Source organism: Chenopodium quinoa, unplaced genomic scaffold (genome assembly GCF_001683475.1).
Source record: "Chenopodium quinoa cultivar QQ74 unplaced genomic scaffold, ASM168347v1, whole genome shotgun sequence".
NCBI lineage: Eukaryota > Viridiplantae > Streptophyta > Magnoliopsida > Caryophyllales > Amaranthaceae > Chenopodium > Chenopodium quinoa.
In genome coordinates this window covers 4,390,135-4,409,051 of record NW_018744151.1, presented here as the reverse complement: position 1 = coordinate 4,409,051, position 18,917 = coordinate 4,390,135, and the positions used below count along the sequence as shown (strand labels likewise).

The following is an 18,917-nucleotide window of genomic DNA, read 5'->3' as shown; positions in this document are numbered from 1 at the left end:
ATCACCGATTCACCGTTAGCGGTTCTTAGCTCAACAAGAATTTTTTTTTTTTTTGAATGTTTCCTTGAACCTTTTCCCAATCCTAAGTGGACAATATAGTGGGAATAAGTATTTAAACCAATGTAAATAGGGAATTAAATTATATATTACGAGTAACAATTTCTAGGGAAATCGTTCTTGTAACAACTTATCATCTTTACTTTTTTTTGTTTTTTTGTTTTTTTTTTTCTGCCTTCCCCTGTTCTACAGTAAAAAAAAAAAAAAAACTTGAAACTTCATTGCTAGAGACGCCCTTTAACTTCATTGCAAGTTACACCTACCGAACCCTCGAAGAGGCACTTCTAAAGGAGCTACTAATATGATGCATTCTACTATCTGAATAAGTTTATGAAAATCATTCGCAACATTCTTATAGCCACCACAGTTATTACAGGGTCAGTAACCTATTTATATTGTCTTGCAGTAGCTGATCTCAGAAGATATAAAGAAAGAGTGACCAACTGTTATACTTTTCTGCAGAGATGATTGATCAACAAATATCTGGTATACCTCTGCTAAACATTCAACACTAAAAAAATAGTCTATTATAGGAATTTGATAATAGATGTATCAAGAAGTTGAATCGTTCACAAAAGACTAGCAGTAAGTGGAGTAGCAGGTTAGTAAAACCCGTATCAGAGAGGAGAGGATAAACTACAGCACTTAAAAAAAGTTGTTACAAAATTAATATTTGCGAATTTAACTGGCTTGATTCCTCATGAAATGCTTAGACGCTCCCTGTAAACCTGCAAGCCTGCAAATGAGATATTATACTCGTTATTAATCTATTCTGAAACCTTATACATTTAAAAACCTAGCAACACAGTAAGTAAAATTTTATGCTGCATGATTCAGAACCATCAAACCAATTGTATACTGTAATATATTTTCTGATAGTTATCAGTAATTTAATACCGCCGGGACAAAGCTAGCCTGTAATAAGGAAGTTAAGAGTTCAAACAAACTTAGATGGCATATATAGAGCATATTGTCACGTGCTGACTAATCCCCCTAGTCTTATGCACGCTAGCCTACTAACTTCCCTCCCTCGGATGCTAGTCAAGGCTTAACCCCGAAATGCTTCAAGCAAGAGTGTGCAACGAAAGTTAAGGAATGTTGAGAACACAAGAGGATATAAATATTTTGAATGCTTTGATAGCTTGAGAGAGAGTGTTTACAAGTATTTTCTGAGATGCCTCCAAATGAAGGCCAAGTCCCCTATTTATAGTGTTCTAAGCATGGCCTAGAACCTTCACTAACCTCCTCAAATGGAGGGTTCTAGATCTAATCCTTTCTAGAGTATTCTATACATTTCTTTAGTACATTCCCTCTATGTACAAGGCTCTAGAATTATCTACACAACTCTAGAATTTACAGATGATTCAAGGATGTCCTAGGAGGTTCTAGAAGCTTCCGGATGCATCTCGAGTCTCCTTGAGTATTCTGGAACCTTCCGGACTTCTCCTTCAAAATCTAACATCACCATGATGTTCATTGGGCCTAAAAATGGTGGACCCCCAAATTTGGGCTCAATCGGACTTCATTTGGGTCCCCAAATAGCCTATTATTGTGTTACTGTCACTTGGGTGTTCACTAGGGTGACAGCACTGGAGCAATATAAAGCTCTATAGGGGGAGGGTGTCTCTGGCCTAGCCAGCGCGCACCAAGGGCATTCCCCCTAGCCACGATTGTTGCCTACCGTCCAATGGCCCTAGTGAGGGGTGGAATGTGTGGGTCGTGACATGCTCCCCCACCTAAGTCTTGACGCCCTCGTCAAGATCCCGACTCGAACGCCTCGATCTTGTCCGCAAATTGCCACAAATCTTCTTCTTTTTCCCACGAGGCCTCGCTGTCCGGGAGACCCTTCCAACGAACAAAGTATTCATTGTAGCTTGGCACACCTCGACGCCTTATGACTCTCTTTGCCTCGATGCTCTCAATGTCCCTTTCAAACGATGCTACCACGGCCGTAGGTGCCCGTTGTGATTTTCCCCTGGTCTGATCCTCCAGATCGGCATGGTAAGACTTCAACATGCTAACATGGAACACCGGATGTATTTTCAGCTTGGGAGGTAGCTCAAGCTTATAGGAAACTTTCCCGACCTTCCTAATGATCGGGAATGGTCCTTCATACTTCCGCACTAGCCCCTTATGCACCTTGCGGAAGACTTTGAATTGGTGCGGCAAGACTCACCATGACTAGGTCGCCTTCTTGAAACTCCAATGGGCGCCTGTTTTTGTCGGCCCACTTCTTCATCTTCTTAGCGGCCTTATTCAAGTAAGCCTTGGTGATGTCGAGCTGCTCGTGCCATCCCTAGCTAATCTGTAGGCAGCGGGACTGCTACCCGTGTAGCCCGATACAACTGCTTGTGGAGTCAAGGGTTGTTGACCCATGACTATCTCAAAGGGGCTTTGCTGGGTTGCCTCGGACCGCTGCAGATTAAAGGAGAATTGGGCAATGTCTATGAGCTTTGCCCAATCTCGTTGATTGGCACTCACAAAATGCCTCAAATAGAGCTCCAACAAAGCGTTCACTCGCTCTGTCTGCCCATCCGTCTGCGGGTGGAAGCTTGTGGAGAAATGTAGACCTGACCCTAGCAACTTGAAAAGCTCCGTCCAAAATTTGGCGGTGAACCTTGGATCACGGTCGCTGACGATGCTCTTTGGCAAGCCCCAGTACTTGACCACATTCTTGAAGAATAACTTGGCGGCTTGCTCCCCTGTGCAATCCTTATGTGCCGGTATAAAAGTCCCATACTTGGAAAAGCGATCAACTACTACCATGATAGAGCCAAACCCCTCTGACTTGGGCAAGGCTGATATGAAATCCATTGAGACGCTTTCCCATGGCTTCTCTGGTATAGGCAAGGGCTCCAAGAGTCCTGCTGGCACACGTTGCTCTACCTTGTCTTGTTGGCACACAAGACAAGTCTTCACATAGGCCTCTATATCGTCCCGCATGTGAGGCCAGTAGTATACCTCCTCCAAGAGTGCCATCGTCCGCTGTATCCCAGGGTGACCAGCCCATAATGAATCATGACACTCCTTCATGATGTCACGCCTAAGGTTGTCCCACTTAGGCACATAGGTGCGACGTCCGACGGTGTAGAGTATCCCATCCTCTATCCAGAAGCGTCGGGTCTTTCCCTCGTTATCCAAGTCCATCAAACTCTTGGCCATAGAATCCTCCTTTAAGCCGTCCTTGACTCGATCAAGGAGGGTGCTAGCTATGCTGCTCACGCTAGCAAAGATTGCTTTGCGGCTCAGAGCATCAACAACTACATTCACCTTCCCTGGCTTGTACTCCATAGCGTAGTCAAAATCAGCCAGGAAGTCTTGCCATCGAGCTTGCTTGGGGCTAAGCTTCTTTTGATTTTGGAAGTAACTTGTTGCAACATTGTCGGTATAGATGGTGAACCGACTCCCAAGCAAATAATGTCTCCAGACACGCAAGCAATGAATGATAGCTGTCATCTCCTTATCATGCACTGGGTATCTCCTCTCAGTGTCATTGAGCTTACGTGACTCATAGGCCACTGGATGCCCTTCTTGCATGAGAACTCCTCCGATAGCAAAATCTGAGGCATCAGTGTGTAGCTCGAATGGCTTTGAGTAGTCGGGCAGTGCTAATACGGGCTCTTTGGTGACGACATCTTTCAAGTCATCAAAGGCCTCTTGACATTTGTCGCTCCAACACCATTTTGCCTTCTTCTTTAACAGGTCAGTCAATGGTGCCGCCCGTGCTGAGTAGCTCATGATGAACCGCCTGTAATAGTTGGCGAGCCCAAGGAAAGAACGTAGTTCCGACACGTTCTTGGGCTCCTCCCATTCCCTGATGGCTTGCACCTTGTCATGCTCCATCATTATCTTTCCGGCTTTAATATGGTGTCCTAGGAATGACACCTCCTCCTGTCCGAACGAGCACTTCTCTTGCTTCACATAAAGCTCGTTCTCTCGTAAGACCTGGAACACCTGTCTCAAATGCTCCACATGATCTTGTAAGTTGTCGCTATACACGACGATATCGTCGAGATAGACGACTACAAATTTATCAAGGAAAGGCCGAAAAATCTTATTCATTAAGGTGCAAAAAGTAGCAGGGGCGTTGGTGAGTCCAAAAGGCATCACCAAGAACTCATAAGAACCATACCTGGTCACGCATGCCGTCTTCGCCTCGTCCCCTTCGGCGATGCACACCTGCCAATACCCCGATCGCAGGTCCAACTTGGAGAAGTACCGTGCTTTGCCGAGTCGATCGAACAAATCGGCGACTAACGGGATTGGATACTTGTTCTTGACAGTGATCTTGTTGAGAGCCCGATAGTCAATGCACATTCGCAAGCTGCCATCATGCTTGCGTTGAAATAGTACTGGTGCTCCAAATGGTGCCTTTGAGGGCCTAATGAACCCTGCTTCCAGCAACTCCTTCAATTGCTTCCTCAATTCCTCGAGCTCTGGTGGGGCCATGCGGTATGGTGCCATGGCTGGAGGCTTGGTCCCTGGCTCCAGCTCAATCTCGTGATCCACCTCCCTTCTAGGAGGTAGTCTCTTTGGTAGCTCCGGAGGCATCACATCCTTATACTCTACAAGGACTCCGGAGATTTCTGATGGAACCTCATTCCCATGGGGCTCCTCTTCCTCCACTAATGCAGCCAAGAAAGTCTCTTGTCCCTTTTTGATCCCCTTGGACACCTGGATTGCTAAGATTGTCTTGGCTTCAACTTCTTCTCGTGTGACAGGAACGGACCATGACCCTTGATCCCTTTTGATCATAATTGACCCGTCTGCTTCAAAAGAAAAGGGCCTTACTGTGTCGATGAACTCAAGTCCCAACACCAAAGAGAAGTCGTCCATATGCACGACTGTGAGATTTATGGTGCCACTCCATTGTCCCAGACAAATAGGCACCTTATGCGCCACACCAAGGATAGGAACGGGCGAGGTGTTGACCGTCTTGATCCTCCCCGGTTCCTTGGTGTACTCGATTCCCAACTTCATTGCTTCCTTCTCCGTAATGAAGTTTTGTGAGGCACCACAGTCCACGAGTGCCTTAGAAGCTCTCCCATTCACTAATGTATCAACAAACATAAGTGAACCCTTCGGGCGAGGTAACGTGCTTACCTTGACCACTTTGGTGCTCTCCTCAGCTTTTGGTGTGGCCCGTACGCTACTAAAGAGGCGCAACGACCCCATTTGTGCATCGTCCCCCGACGATTCACCGCCCGAAGCTATGATGGCGCTGAACTTCTGTCTCCCAGGGCAATCCCTTGCCCAGTGCGGCCCTCCGCACAAGTAACAGCCCCTGTTGCTGGGCTTGTCAGATGATGAAGGAGACGACGATGATCCCTTTGCCTTGTCCTTTTTCACCGTCTTGTTGCTACTGGTGCTGCTTCGATCGGTGGGCTTGGCTCCCCCACCTTTTCCCTTGCTGCCGTTGCTGCGCCCTTCCTTCCTTGTGTCCCTGTAATCAACCAAGGACTCTGCAGCTGCGATGGCCTCAGCAAGTGTTTGAACGTTCCTCCTTTCTACCTCTTGTTGAGCCCATCGTTGCAACCCTCCAATGAAATATATACGTTGTGTAGCCTCCGGCAAATCATCAACTTCGAGCACGAGGGTTGTAAATTGCTTGATGTACTCCTTGATGGTGCTGCTATGCTTGAGTTCACGCAGCTTCATCATGGAGACCTTGGCTGCGTCATGCGGGCGGAATTGCTTCTTGAAATCTTCCTTGAATTGGTCCCATGTTCGGATGGAACATGAACCACTCTTGATGTCTTGTTCACGCCTTCTCCACCACAGAATGGCATCATCTCCGAGATACATAGTGACAGCATTAATCTTGGAGGTATCCTCCTCCAAGTGCACAGCCTCAAAGTATCGCTCCATGCTCCATAGGAAGTTGTCAATTTCCCGAGCATCCCTCTTTCCATGATACTTTGGAGGCTTGGGGATTTCCATCTTAGGACCGGCTTGAATGGTGGCGCCCCCAGCCACCGTAGCCCTTCTTAGCAACGTGAGTTCCTCCTTGAGGAGCTCATTCTCCTTCTTCAAAGCAAGGAGTTCCCCCGTGAACTCCTCACGCATTTTCGCCATCTCGCCCATCATCTTCTCAAAAGCCTGATCAGCGAGTGACTGAGCATCAAGGGATACCTCCTCTAGACGATTGTCTAGTTCCCCTAACTGCCCTTTGAGCGTAATAACTTCATTCTCGACCTTGCCGACAGAATCCGTCATGTCGCAAGCAGCAACTTCGGCTTTGGCCGATCTCTCATCAACTTTATTCACTCGCTTCTCAAGCTTTTGGACAGCTTGAATGAGAGCCTCAGGCGCATAGCCCTCGGTTGTTTGTGAAGCACTAGCGTCCTTGCCGTCCTTGCTCTTTGCCATTCTTCCTCCTTCGCTCACAACTTGCTAACAAAGCTCGACAACAATATAGTCCCCCGCGACCGTAGCTGCTCTGATACCACGTTGTCACGTGCTGACTAATCCCCCTAGTCTTATGCACGCTAGCCTACTAACTTCCCTCCCTCGGATGCTAGTCAAGGCTTAACCCCGAAATGCTTCAAGCAAGAGTGTGCAACGAAAGTTAAGGAATGTTGAGAACACAAGAGGATATAAATATTTTGAATGCTTTGATAGCTTGAGAGAGAGTGTTTACAAGTATTTTCTGAGATGCCTCCAAATGAAGGCCAAGTCCCCTATTTATAGTGTTCTAAGCATGGCCTAGAACCTTCACTAACCTCCTCAAATGGAGGGTTCTAGATCTAATCCTTTCTAGAGTATTCTATACATTTCTTTAGTACATTCCCTCTATGTACAAGGCTCTAGAATTATCTACACAACTCTAGAATTTACAGATGATTCAAGGATGTCCTAGGAGGTTCTAGAAGCTTCCGGATGCATCTCGAGTCTCCTTGAGTATTCTGGAACCTTCCGGACTTCTCCTTCAAAATCTAACATCACCATGATGTTCATTGGGCCTAAAAATGGTGGACCCCCAAATTTGGGCTCAATCGGACTTCATTTGGGTCCCCAAATAGCCCATTATTGTGTTACTGTCACTTGGGTGTTCACTAGGGTGACAGCACTGGAGCAATATAAAGCTCTATAGGGGGAGGGTGTCTCTGGCCTAGCCAACGCGCACCAAGGGCATTCCCCCTAGCCACGATTGTTGCCTACCGTCCAATGGCCCTAGTGAGGGGTGGAATGTGTGGGTCGTGACAATATGCTACAAATCATAACTTAGATGGAAATGAAAGTGGCAAAGATGACATTAATAAATTTTACCTGTGATCTTCCAACATTGACCACGGCCTACAAATCTGTTTCGTCAATCATGGGAAGGATGTCAAAGTCTGACCTTCAGTTCCTTTGTGCAACACCAAGCTCTCTTCATAAGTATCTATAGTTATATGATCACGAGCTAAACGTCTCAAAGTTATTATTTGATGAGTAGAAAATTCGTAAGAAAACAACTTACGGCAATTGTGTATGATAAATATATCAGTGTCCTGATTATAAAAGACTCTTGGACAACAATATGTCCAATTCTTAAGTTCAGACAATTCCTTATGATTTGAATCTCTTGAACGCCATGGCCTCCACAACGGCTCCTCATTATCATCCTTATCCATAACCCATATGCAAAAGCTTACAGAAGACAAACTGAATACAGCTAACGACTCGCCAAGAATGAAAATAAACCTATAGACAGAGTCGTTTCCTTGCGTTTTGACATCCGGCAACTCCACAAAGCTAAAGTCCTCGGAATCAAAATCAAAGGAGACGAGATGAGTCTCGCGAATCCAGTACCAAGCCCCTCGAAAGAATAAACGACCAAATAGAGGTGGCATCCACGCCATTGAGGGGACATTATTCTTCCTTTTTATTTTAGAACTCCAACTATGATTTTGAAATGAATAAACTGCAATCAAAAAATCCCACATATCTCCACCACAATAATGATCAATTTTAATGGCAGCCACCTTATAATTGTTGTCGCCAGAAGAAGGATACCCCAACACGTAGTTCACCGGATCCTCCTTAGAACTCGAAGGACACGACGGAAGTATCAAGGACTTTTGAATCGAAGGGTTCCACAATCTCAACATAACTGTGTTGTCAAATAGTTTCTTAGACATCAACATCAACATCAACCCATTACAGGTTCCAAAAAGTTTGTATGACTCGTAAATCGTGCAAATATCATTAGTTATCTTAAATGTGTCAGTGCTTCGAACAGTAAAAATATATTCATCTCTGTTTTTAACGCTTCTCATAACTAATACATCAGTGCTTATACGATTGTGTTGAGGCGGAAATCTTTGGAATCGATTAGTGAACACCAGAGTTTAGAAACACACCTAAATCTTAGTAGGGTTTTCACCGGTAGCCTTGCCAGTATCTCCCTCAGTAAATCTATTGGTATGTGAATTTCTTGGTCGTCCGACATTCTCATCTTCTTGCGAATTTCTTGGCCGTCCAACATTCTCATCTCTTTGATCAAATGCAGAGTAAACAGCTTAGCCTTTTAAATTTTGTAATTATATATTTGTAAAACACAATACAGAACTAGGAAGACTCCTAAACCTAACAAAATTTTCACACGTCTAACAGGCATATATAATGTACATAAACTGCTAGGCTAGGCCTGCTAGGGTTTAGATGCTAATTTAATCTCTTTTTTTTTTTTTTTTAACACAAATTTAATCAGTTAAGTTGTTATCTTATACTAGTATTATTTTATTTTATCTTTTTTAAGGAAGAATTGTAATTTTTTTTCTTTTTTGACAAGTTTTTTTTTTTCGGGACCAAAAAGGAGGATAGCTCCTAAGAGTTCTAATTGACTCAAGACTACAAATCGAAAATTTAACTCTCTTAGCCAAGCTAATATAAGAACTAAATTGGAAATTGGGGTACAAACGTTGTGAACTTCTTGACAACGCAAATAAGAGGACTGGAGGGATCTATCGCCGGTCATAGGGAGTTCCAAACTTGTTCCCTTGCGTTTCTTGATCCTGCTAAAATAAAACTTGGAGTGTCGTTTACGTTTCTTGTTTTTTGCCTTTGATGTGATTGGCATTCCATACTTCCTCATTAGAACCTACGGATTCCACTTCAGCAAAATCAGTGGTAGATAAATCTCTTGTAGGAACCTCATTTCCTTCCTCGATATTTGACCCTCATTGCTGCCAGAAGCTAGGTCAGTAGATATATGATCATCTAACTTCTCAACAGTGGAGGTGTTGGGATTAGGAATCCAACAGTATGGTTGACCACAATGTGCCTAGAGATCGCTTAGCCTTTATCTTTTGGCTCTTCTTGACGCGATCCCTCTTTAGCGGCCCCACCATCATAGTGGGCATGAATAAGGTTTCATAAACTTTGGAGTCCTAGCCTTGTGAGAATATGGATGCCCAGAAGAAACTCAAGGTTTTCCCTTAACTCAGGTTCGACTAAGATACATCTAAAATCTTAAGGGACTTGTAATATCTCAATATGTACAGGAACATCCGGATTTTCCTTGATCTCTTGCCCTTAGCATGCCTAAAATCCTAGTTGTTTACGGAGGTAGCCTCGTTGTCCCTTTTTTTCCAAAGGAGTTACAGTTACTGTGAGATAAGGTTCTCTACCACCATTGCACTAGTAGCAACCACGCGTTGAGATAAGGTTCTCTACCACCATTGCACTAGTAGCAACCACGTTGAGATAAGGTTCTCTACCACCATGCACTAGTAGCAACCACGTTGGGTAACTCCATAACAACACTCCGAACATTATTAGTAGACAACTTGTTAGATTTTAGGATGACATCTGACTCGCTGATCTTCCACCTTTTTGTTAAAAATGGCATGTGGCATTTTGGAATCCCCGGTGCATCCTTGCCCTTGAGCTTACTAGCTTTACTTCTTAGACCTTCCATCTTCTCCATTTCACAGCGGATGTTTTGGTTGTTAGGCTTAGCCTAAACTGCTTTGTCAAGGTCTTTAAAAACCTCTTCAAGTTAATGTAACCAACTGATTTCATCTAAAGCCCATATGTAGAGGGCTTTAGTGTTATTATCATCAAGCATAATGACTAGCGAGCAGAGCTCCTTAGTTTACTCATAGTCCTAAACTTTTAAGGCGCAAGCTGCGAGGTTTAACTCAAGGGATATGGCAAGATTCCTTAAATAAACACAATAATAATCTTCAAATCTTGGCAATACAAACACAAGAGTTTCAGTTCTCTATCATACTTAGCCCCAACAAGAACGACTTCACCTTTCTTGAAGTGAACATTGTCCTCCTCTTTCAAAAATTTTGCTTGATTGAGGATATTTCGGGGGAAATTATTCTTAGCATAGTTGACAATGCTTTCGTCATAATCATCGTTCAAGTGTATGCATAAGGGCACTAATTAAATTCCGACAGTCCATAACAAAACTTCTAAAAACGAAAGTGGAATTGACTAACAAAACACAAAGAAATACGCACAAACACTACCAAAGAAAAACACAAACCCTCGAAGGGCATATCACTACAACAAGGAGCAAAGGAGCAGCAACCAACCAAACACTAAACGAATCCACAAGAGGTGAGGAGGATCGGAAATCAGTCAATTAAGCAACGAACAGAGCACCACCACCAAAGTAGAAAGAGAATTGGCGAGAAAAAAGGGGCGGCCAGAGACGACACCCAAGCGAAGGAATCCGTTAAGTCTTGAGAGGGGGGGGGGGGGGTTCGCCGGCGAGGAGCAAGCCAACCCACTCTAATCGTCAGCGGCCCAACGATTTACTGCTTGAAGGGGAAAGGTGTGATTTTAATTTAAAAACCAGGGGTTGGTTTAATGGTTTTCTTGGTTTGGGATTTTCAAGAAGGAAAGCGTATGAGGCGCGTTCCACTGTTGCTGTAAAATTGCTGCTTTTTAGAATCTTATTTTCTTAACTAATGAAAAGGGTAATTTCAAGCCAGAAGATCTAACAAACAATGCAGAATATAAACAGAGTTTTAGCAAAATTAGACTACTAATAGATAAAAAATAAAGGTCACCTTAAGAGTTAAACATGCTTGAGACATGAAAACACTCAACTTTCAAAAACCCGTCTCCTTCTGAAATGAAAGACAGCTTACAGGAATCTCCCAACACACAAGAGTAACTGGCCATTTGATCCACCTTCGCCTTGTATAACACAGTAGTGTTACTAGTGTATGAAGTTAATAGTGGTCTCTAAAGTCTTGAGCTGCTGTTAAAATTCTTCAAGATCTTAATAAGTCCAAATGTCTGCCAATAGACTGTCATAAACAATTATCTGCAGGAAGAAATGCACACAAGCAAACTTGTTCTTAGTGTCTTCACTTGTGAACAAGTCATAAATCTCAAGGAAAATGGTATAGCACTTTAGCAAGGCTTTCAAATTATTTGGAGGTTTATACTACTTAACAGAAGACATACCTTTTCTTTCAGTATGAATTACGGATAAAGCCCAGCTGTGATTACACAACAGAACGGAACGGAACGCAACATAAGATAAGCCCCTGTTTGTTTAGCAGCTATTACTTGCAACGAGTTTCAAGGTCCTGTTTGGAACTGTTAAGGAGTTAGTAACCTGTTTGTATTGTCTTGCAGTAGCTGATCTTAGAAGTCATAAAGAAAGAGTGACTAACTAATATACTTTTGCGCAGAGATGATCGATCAACAAGTATCTGATAAAACTCTTCTAAACATTCAACACTAAAAAAATAGAGTCGACTATAGGAATTTGATAATAGATTATCGAGAGGTTGAATTGTTCACAAAAGACAAACAGTATGTGCACTGTGCAGTAGCAGCTTAGTTGAATTGTTCTCAACATAACTTTGTTGCCAGATAGATTCTATAATCTCTTTTCTCTCTCTCTCTTTATTTTTTTTATTTTTTTTGAATTTCAAGCCAGGAGATCTAACAAAGAATGCAGATTATAAACAAAATTAGACTACTAATTCAATATAAAAATAAAAATAAAATTCACCGTAACAGTTAAACATCCTTGTAGACATGAAAACGCTCTGCTTTCGAAGTGAGTAATCTTGCAATGATTTACCCTCTCCTTCTGAAATGAAGACGGCTTACAGGAATCTCCCAATACAACAAGGAGAGTAACCAGCCATTTTATCCACCTTTGCCTCGTATGACACAGCATGAAGTTATTAGTGGTCACTAACTCACTATAGTCTTGAGTTGCTTTAAAATTCTTCAATCTTGATAAGTCCAAATATCTGCCAATAGACTGCCATAAACAATTATCTGCAGGAAAAACTGCACACAAGAAAGCTTGTTCTTTGAGTCTTCACATGTTAACAATTCATGCATAAGCAGCATAAATCTTACAAGGAGAATGATATTGTACTTTAACAAGGCTTTCAAATTATTTGGAGGTTTATACTACTTTACAGAGGACATACCTTTTCTTACAGTATGATTTACGGATAAAGCCCAGCTATGATCACACAAGGAACACAATATAAGATAAGCCCATGCTTGTTTTGCAGCTATAACTTGCAAGGGTTTCAAGGTCCTGTTTCTCTGTTAGTTAAATCTTTGTGGCACATTTTATCATTCTTATGAGCAACTTAAGGTTATCATAACCAAAATTGCATATCCTGTTTCGAAATCATCTACGATAGCAAAGTGCAAACAGAAACATATACATACGAAGTATTAGGTTCTCAAAGCACGAACAGATACTGAGATTATTCACTCATTCACATGCAATGTGCAACAGAGTATCAGAATAATGCCAAGATAGCAAGGAAATAAAAACCCAACAATACACAAACTGCTGAAACTGAAGCTAGCAGTGAGTTCCGTCATGTCCTGGGCAATCTCAGGCTTTCAGCAGTAACTGAAAAAAGATAGTGCACCGAGGTACATAGGGAAAAGCTTTTGACTGATTTTGTTGTATACAAAATAGTTTTTTTTATTAACAAAAACAATTTAAGGTCACGGTGAAAAGCAAGAGGCTGATAATCTAGAAAAGGCTACATATTTTGGTTGGGTGTTACAATTAAAAACAACTCATTTTTCCCCTATGCTATCCTTGCAGACCTTACGCCAATAATTGCTCTGTGAAAAAGATCCTAAACCAAAACACCAAGCTACCGGAGATAGTAGAGTTTGCTGTGTATCATCAAAGCTCCAAAAGAATAGTCCATAACACCTCTTCTCTTTCATTCTAAATTTCTCGTCAATGACAACAAGGTCAACAACATTGGTGAAACAATCATGAAATTCTGAATATAGAGTATGTTCAGTTCAATTTTACCTTGCAACCGATATCAAAGCACAAGTTGCAGTAGGCAATTGGAATATGCACACCAGAGAAAGGACATCGAAGCAATATTTGCATAAGTTATATATATGGAATTGAAATGAATATGGGTCAGACCAAAACAATAAGACCCAAAACAATTTGTCATATACATAATGCACATAGATGAAGGGAACATTTTACCAAGTATCCTACAGTAATTGCCTTCTAAACAAGTCTTTTGCCGGAAAAGACATAAAATTGATGCCAACAAACAAACTGAAGCCATTTTCTATGATTCAAACTTGAAGCCTTGATCACACCTCCTTTGTAGGAGAAGTTGGGAACTTATGTGCTCAATCTCAGGGAGATAAATATTGAAGTTCTTCATAATCGAAACAAATAATCCAATCTCAGTAAGAACAAATAATCCAATTTCAGTAAGTACATATGAGATCAGACAATCCACAATCAAGGCCTTCATAATTTTTGGTCCTGCCTAAGTGCCTATACACACAGCAAAGCTGCAGTGGCAGCTGCAATCAGTGGAATTTCATCATCTGCCTTCCTCCAACAATTGTCTTAAAAGTTATAGTCGTCCTCATCATCATCATCAGTATCATAATCATCATCATACATCCACTCCTCCTCATCTTCTTCGCCCTCAGAAAAAGCCGAGAACCTCCCACTCCCAGCACTCAACTTCCCACCCGGGATACCAAGCTCATCCACAATCTGATCCAAGTCACTCCCACCTTCAACACCCTCATCAAACTCCGAAATTGAGAACAATCCATCACCCCAATCACCCACTTCCTTCCTCCTAGGCACCAAATCCTTCTCACTCACCTCACCCTTCTCCACCCCGCCCCACGGAACCCACAAATCAGCCTGCATTCCCAACACCCCATTCCTATCCCCCACAACCACGGTCCCCAAATTCGCCTCCCCTGCCTTCCTCAACATATCCCGAAAATCCGAATCATCCGAAACCAAGAACAACCAATCCACCCCTCTACTCATTGAATGCATCATCTGCCTCTTCAATGCCCAATCCGCCGCCTGCGGCTTATCCTCCACAGTCTTGACAAACACCCCAGCTCGCCGCAACTCCTTAGCTAAACCATACCCAACTTTAGGCGTAATCAAAGTTCTAGCAGCCTCCTCAAACTTAGAATTCTTCTCTAAATACCTCTCCTTAAACTTCTGCCTCTTCTTACCCTTCAATTGTTTCATCCTACTCAATTTCTTCTGCCTTTCCCTCTCATGTAATTGCCTAAAATGCTTCTTCAAATCTAAATTAGTCTTACACTTTCTACCACATACACTACAAACATAAGGCTGAGATGGGGTGATCATACCTTTGCGCTCAAGAAAATCCATCTGCCGCCTTGCACGGCGCTCCTCGATGACCCGTGCAGGAAGATGCGAGAAGGCGTGCCGATTAGCATAAGCGGAGATGTCGACCACCTCGCCAAACCGTGCGGCGAGCGTTCTCAGCGACACGGCCGCGTCGTAGGGGGGCCCACGAGGGGGTTTGTTATCCAAATCCCACAAAACAACCACCTTCGTTTGGTTCGGGGCGAAAACCCCATCTCGGGTCTGAACCATATCGATGTCGGAGGAGAGAGAAGAATGGGGACTGTGACATTGAAGAGGAGGAGAGAGAATTTGAAGTGGGGTTTGTTTTGAAGGGAAGAAGATGGAGTTTGGGGGTTTGTTGAAGGTTGGAGGAGAGAGAAAATGGGTGGATGAAGATGGAGGTGTTTGTGAGAGATTTGCAGGAGAGAGAATCATTGTTTTTTTCTGGGAATTTGAATTTTGGGGATTGAAGTTTTAGAGGTTATTGGGAGGAGAGAGAAAGTAGGAGTTGATTGGCGGAGGTTGCGGCGGCGATAGGCGGAGAGAGATTGAAGATGGGAGATTTAGGCAGCTAGTGTGGTGAAGTGTAACCGCCGAGATGAGTGACATTGTACTAATGTGGATAATAAATGATGATTCATTTTATGATATGGTTTTTAGTTATAAAGTTTGGATCTTTGTGAAATTGTGTTAGCAATGTGCTTTGGTCATCTTGAAACATTTTTTTACACCTTTGCATATGTATGGTTTATGTGGAAATACAATTATACAAAGGTGTTAAAAATTGATACAAGATAAAATAATCATGCCTTGTAAGAAGTAAACCGGTGGAAAATTATATGTAGGGTCTGGTTTGATTTACTGAACCGAACTGATTGGCGTTGAACCGAACTGAATTGAATAGAGCTAAAATGATTATTTTATAAGAGAAAAAAATTAGGAATTGAACTGAACTGATTGGAGCTGAGCTGAGATGAACTGAAATTAAGCTAAAGAGAACAAACCCTTAGTATTACGTAGGACTCAAAATCAAAATGACTCAATGCAACTTAATCAGATTTGAACTTGATTTGTGATTAGAATTGATTGGCACCAATGGAATACACTTTTTCTTTTTCTTCTTCTTCTTCTCTTCTTTTTATTTATTTTTTTATTTATTTTTTATTTTTTTTAAGGGATGGGATATAGATTCTGATTAGAGAGATTTTGACCTTATTAATGATTCAAATAATTGAAGCACTTATTGTTAAGTTGGTACAACTAGTGGTTGTTATTTTGTTAAAGAGTAATGGTGCGTTCAATTCACTTGATTTTTTTGCTAAACGGAATTTATAAATCCTGAAACTATTTTTATGTGGGGATGTAAAGGTATCAAAGTTTGACATAACTTGAAACAATCTGACCTCATACGAAATTACTAAGTGTTTTGATGAAAAAACTATATATGTAATAATTCTAATAATTTTTTATGACAAGAGTTATCTTAAGTGGTAAAAAAGAGGTCTCGGGTTTAAGTCTCACCTTATTCAAAAACTCTTGTTAGGAGACTCACCCACCATAAGCCAGGTGTATGACCCGGGTCAGATTCAGATGTAGTCGGAGCTAAACTTCGGTGAACCAGATGAGCATCCTATAAAAAATTAGCACCGCTCAAATTCAAAGCAATTCAATATGCATGGACTTTCTTTTTTTTTTTTTTAGGAATGATATGGACTTTTATTAGAGAGATTTCGACCTTATTAATAATTTGAGTACTATGATTATACCAAAAATAAATGGAGCATTTAATTGCCAAAGAGTAATGGAGTGTTCAATTCCTCCCCCTTTTTTTTTTTTTTTTTTTTTACCTAATTGAACTCATTTATCCCAAACTCATTGTATGTGAACAAAATAGCTGAACAAATTAAATCATTTTAATTATTTTCCTTAAATAATTAATCATTTTAATTGCCAAAGAGTAATGGAGTGTTCAATTCCCCCCCCCCCCTAATTGAACTCATTTATCCTAAACTCTTTTATGTGAACAAAATAGCTGAACAAATTAAATCATTTTAATTATTTCCTTAAATAATTAATCATTTTGGTTGATTTCAAGGTAATTTTTTTTAAAAAAAAAAAATGCTACCCACCTATTGTAGATAGCCTGGGTTCAAGGTGATTTTTCCAGCATTTATACCTCCCTTTACTTGACAATCATACATCTCATATTAATCAAGAGCCTTTTGTTGATAAAAATACACCATATATATTGCTTAATATATTATTGTGAAGCCTCTATAATTATTTATACTTTTTATATCGATATAAATATGATTAATATTTTTAGGTGATCGCTCGTTTATAAAAGCCGATATAGTTTTATGAAGTAAAAATTTAGCGTATTTTAACAAGTTTAGATGAGTGTTATTATTGGACTAAAGTTCAATCCACTCTGATGTTTAATTAGGTCTATTCTATAGGGTTTTTTTTAAAAAATTAGGCCTTCAAATTAAAGATTTGCTCACCCTTATTCAATTGAGTGGGGGTATATCTATGGTCATTGACCAATTGTTTGTTATATGTTAATCATTGCTAAGAAGATCTATATTATAATGACAAGCAAAAACTTCAAATTGAAAAGTGAATCCATCACCAAAAACCTTTTTCTTAGCAACCAAGAAATGTACATACACAAATCAATTACAAAACATTGAAACACTTGTATCTCTAAAGATAAAAATCAACCAAAACATTGAAATACTTCAATCTCTAAGATCTTAATCATCCAAGCTATCCAAAATACTTACAATTTGGGTAATTTTAGGCCTAGTTTTTCTAGAGTTGCCAACACAAGCTAATGCCACTTTACCTAACCTAACAATAGGCTTCATATTAGAAGGTATTTCAATTCTTGGGTCTAAAAACTCACTATACCTCATTTCCTTAATTAAAGGCAAAACCCACCCCACTAGCAACCCACCTTCATTCCTCTTGCCCGTTAAGAGTTCCAACAATACCACACCAATTCCATACACATCACTTTCTTTGCAAGCACCACCACTTTTTCCTTCTAACCAATACTCCTCATCAACATACCCTAAAAGCCCCATTTTCTCATTTTTTGAGGCTAAAAAAGACAACCCATAATCACACAACTTTGGGCAAAACTCCACATCTACCAAAACATTAGAGGGCTTCACACAACCATGGACTACTTGAGGTGCCATCTTCTCGTGCAAATACTCGACCCCACGAGCTATTCCTGCCGCGATCTTTAACCTTTGTGACCACCCCAAGAGAGACGGTCCATCAACATGTTGGTGCAAATAGAAGTCCAAACTCATTGTGTCCACATACTCCATTAAGATGATCCTTTCCCCCGGGGCCTCGGAAAAGCCCAATATAGGCACTATATTAGGGTGTTGGGCTAATGATAGTGACTTGATCACGGATTGAAATCCAAGACCGGCTTTACTTAATACTAACCATGGGTAGATTCTTTTAGCCACCACCAACTCATCTTTGTCTAAAACCGCGGCATAAGTCGTTCCTAGGCGCCCTTTTCCAATGATCCTATGAGGATTGAACCGATCCGTGGCGCTATCAATTTCCGACAAGGGATAATTCGTTGCACTAGGCTTGATGATAGTCGTCACCTCGAAATCTTTACTAGGCTTGAATTGTTTTTTCCTACAAAGAAAGAAAAGAATTATGGATAAAAGAACGATTGAAATTGAAAGAAAAGAAAGAGTGAAAGCATAGAATATGTGATTTCCATGATAAAAACTCATTGTTGAAAGAATTTGATCATAACATAAAGTGTTTAAAGGCTTATATATGAAGAAACTAAGTAAAAGGACTTAAAAGACGGTGCATCTATAGTTTGACAATAAGATTGTGTACACTTTGAAAAAAGTTTGGAATTTTGTTATTTTATAAAATTTGGAATTTTTCTTCATATAATTTAAAAAATTTATAATGTTTTGGTGAATGGTTGGTGATCGCTCTCTTGCACATACTAACAAAAAGCAATGGATTACAACTCTCTTCTTGGTAGGGAACATTTAAATGTCTAACTACCATAGAAAATAAGAAATATACATATAGTTTTTGTTGTATTAATAAATTGATGTTTTACCCAAACTAAATTATTTCCACTTAGTTGGACTCTTTCTTCTGGTATCAAGTCATTGATTTTAGCTACTTTAAATAAATAAAATTGTAATAAACGATTAGTCACAACCATTAGCATTGATTAAGGAATTAACGA

General features: G+C 40.9%; 2 protein-coding genes across 4 annotated transcripts; both read right to left on the bottom strand.

Annotated features, from left to right (window-relative positions):
• Nucleotides 1-490: 490 nt before the first annotated feature.
• Nucleotides 491-15,424, bottom strand: LOC110693682. 3 transcript variants are annotated; one of them, XM_021870841.1, is made up of 3 exons: nt 11,473-15,424; nt 11,070-11,329; nt 491-793 (listed from the first exon to the last, which is right to left on the bottom strand). In XM_021870841.1, exon 1 carries the CDS (start codon nt 15,101-15,103, stop codon nt 13,889-13,891), a length of 1,215 nt encoding a protein of 404 aa, XP_021726533.1. In that variant the 5' UTR covers nt 15,104-15,424; the 3' UTR covers nt 491-793; nt 11,070-11,329; nt 11,473-13,888. The 3 variants fall into 3 exon arrangements, with proteins under 3 accessions (XP_021726533.1, XP_021726534.1, XP_021726535.1); XM_021870842.1 differs by lacking the exons at nt 491-793; nt 11,070-11,329 and having other exon boundaries at nt 11,919-12,315; nt 12,462-15,424; XM_021870843.1 differs by lacking the exons at nt 491-793; nt 11,070-11,329 and having other exon boundaries at nt 11,919-12,303; nt 12,462-15,424.
• A 1,856-nt stretch (nt 15,425-17,280) lies between these two features.
• On the bottom strand, nt 17,281-18,658 carry LOC110693681 (phytosulfokine receptor 1-like). The gene has a single exon (XM_021870840.1). The coding sequence runs from the start codon at nt 18,436-18,438 to the stop codon at nt 17,425-17,427; it is 1,014 nt and encodes a 337-aa protein (XP_021726532.1). The 5' UTR covers nt 18,439-18,658; the 3' UTR covers nt 17,281-17,424.
• Nucleotides 18,659-18,917: the final 259 nt, after the last annotated feature.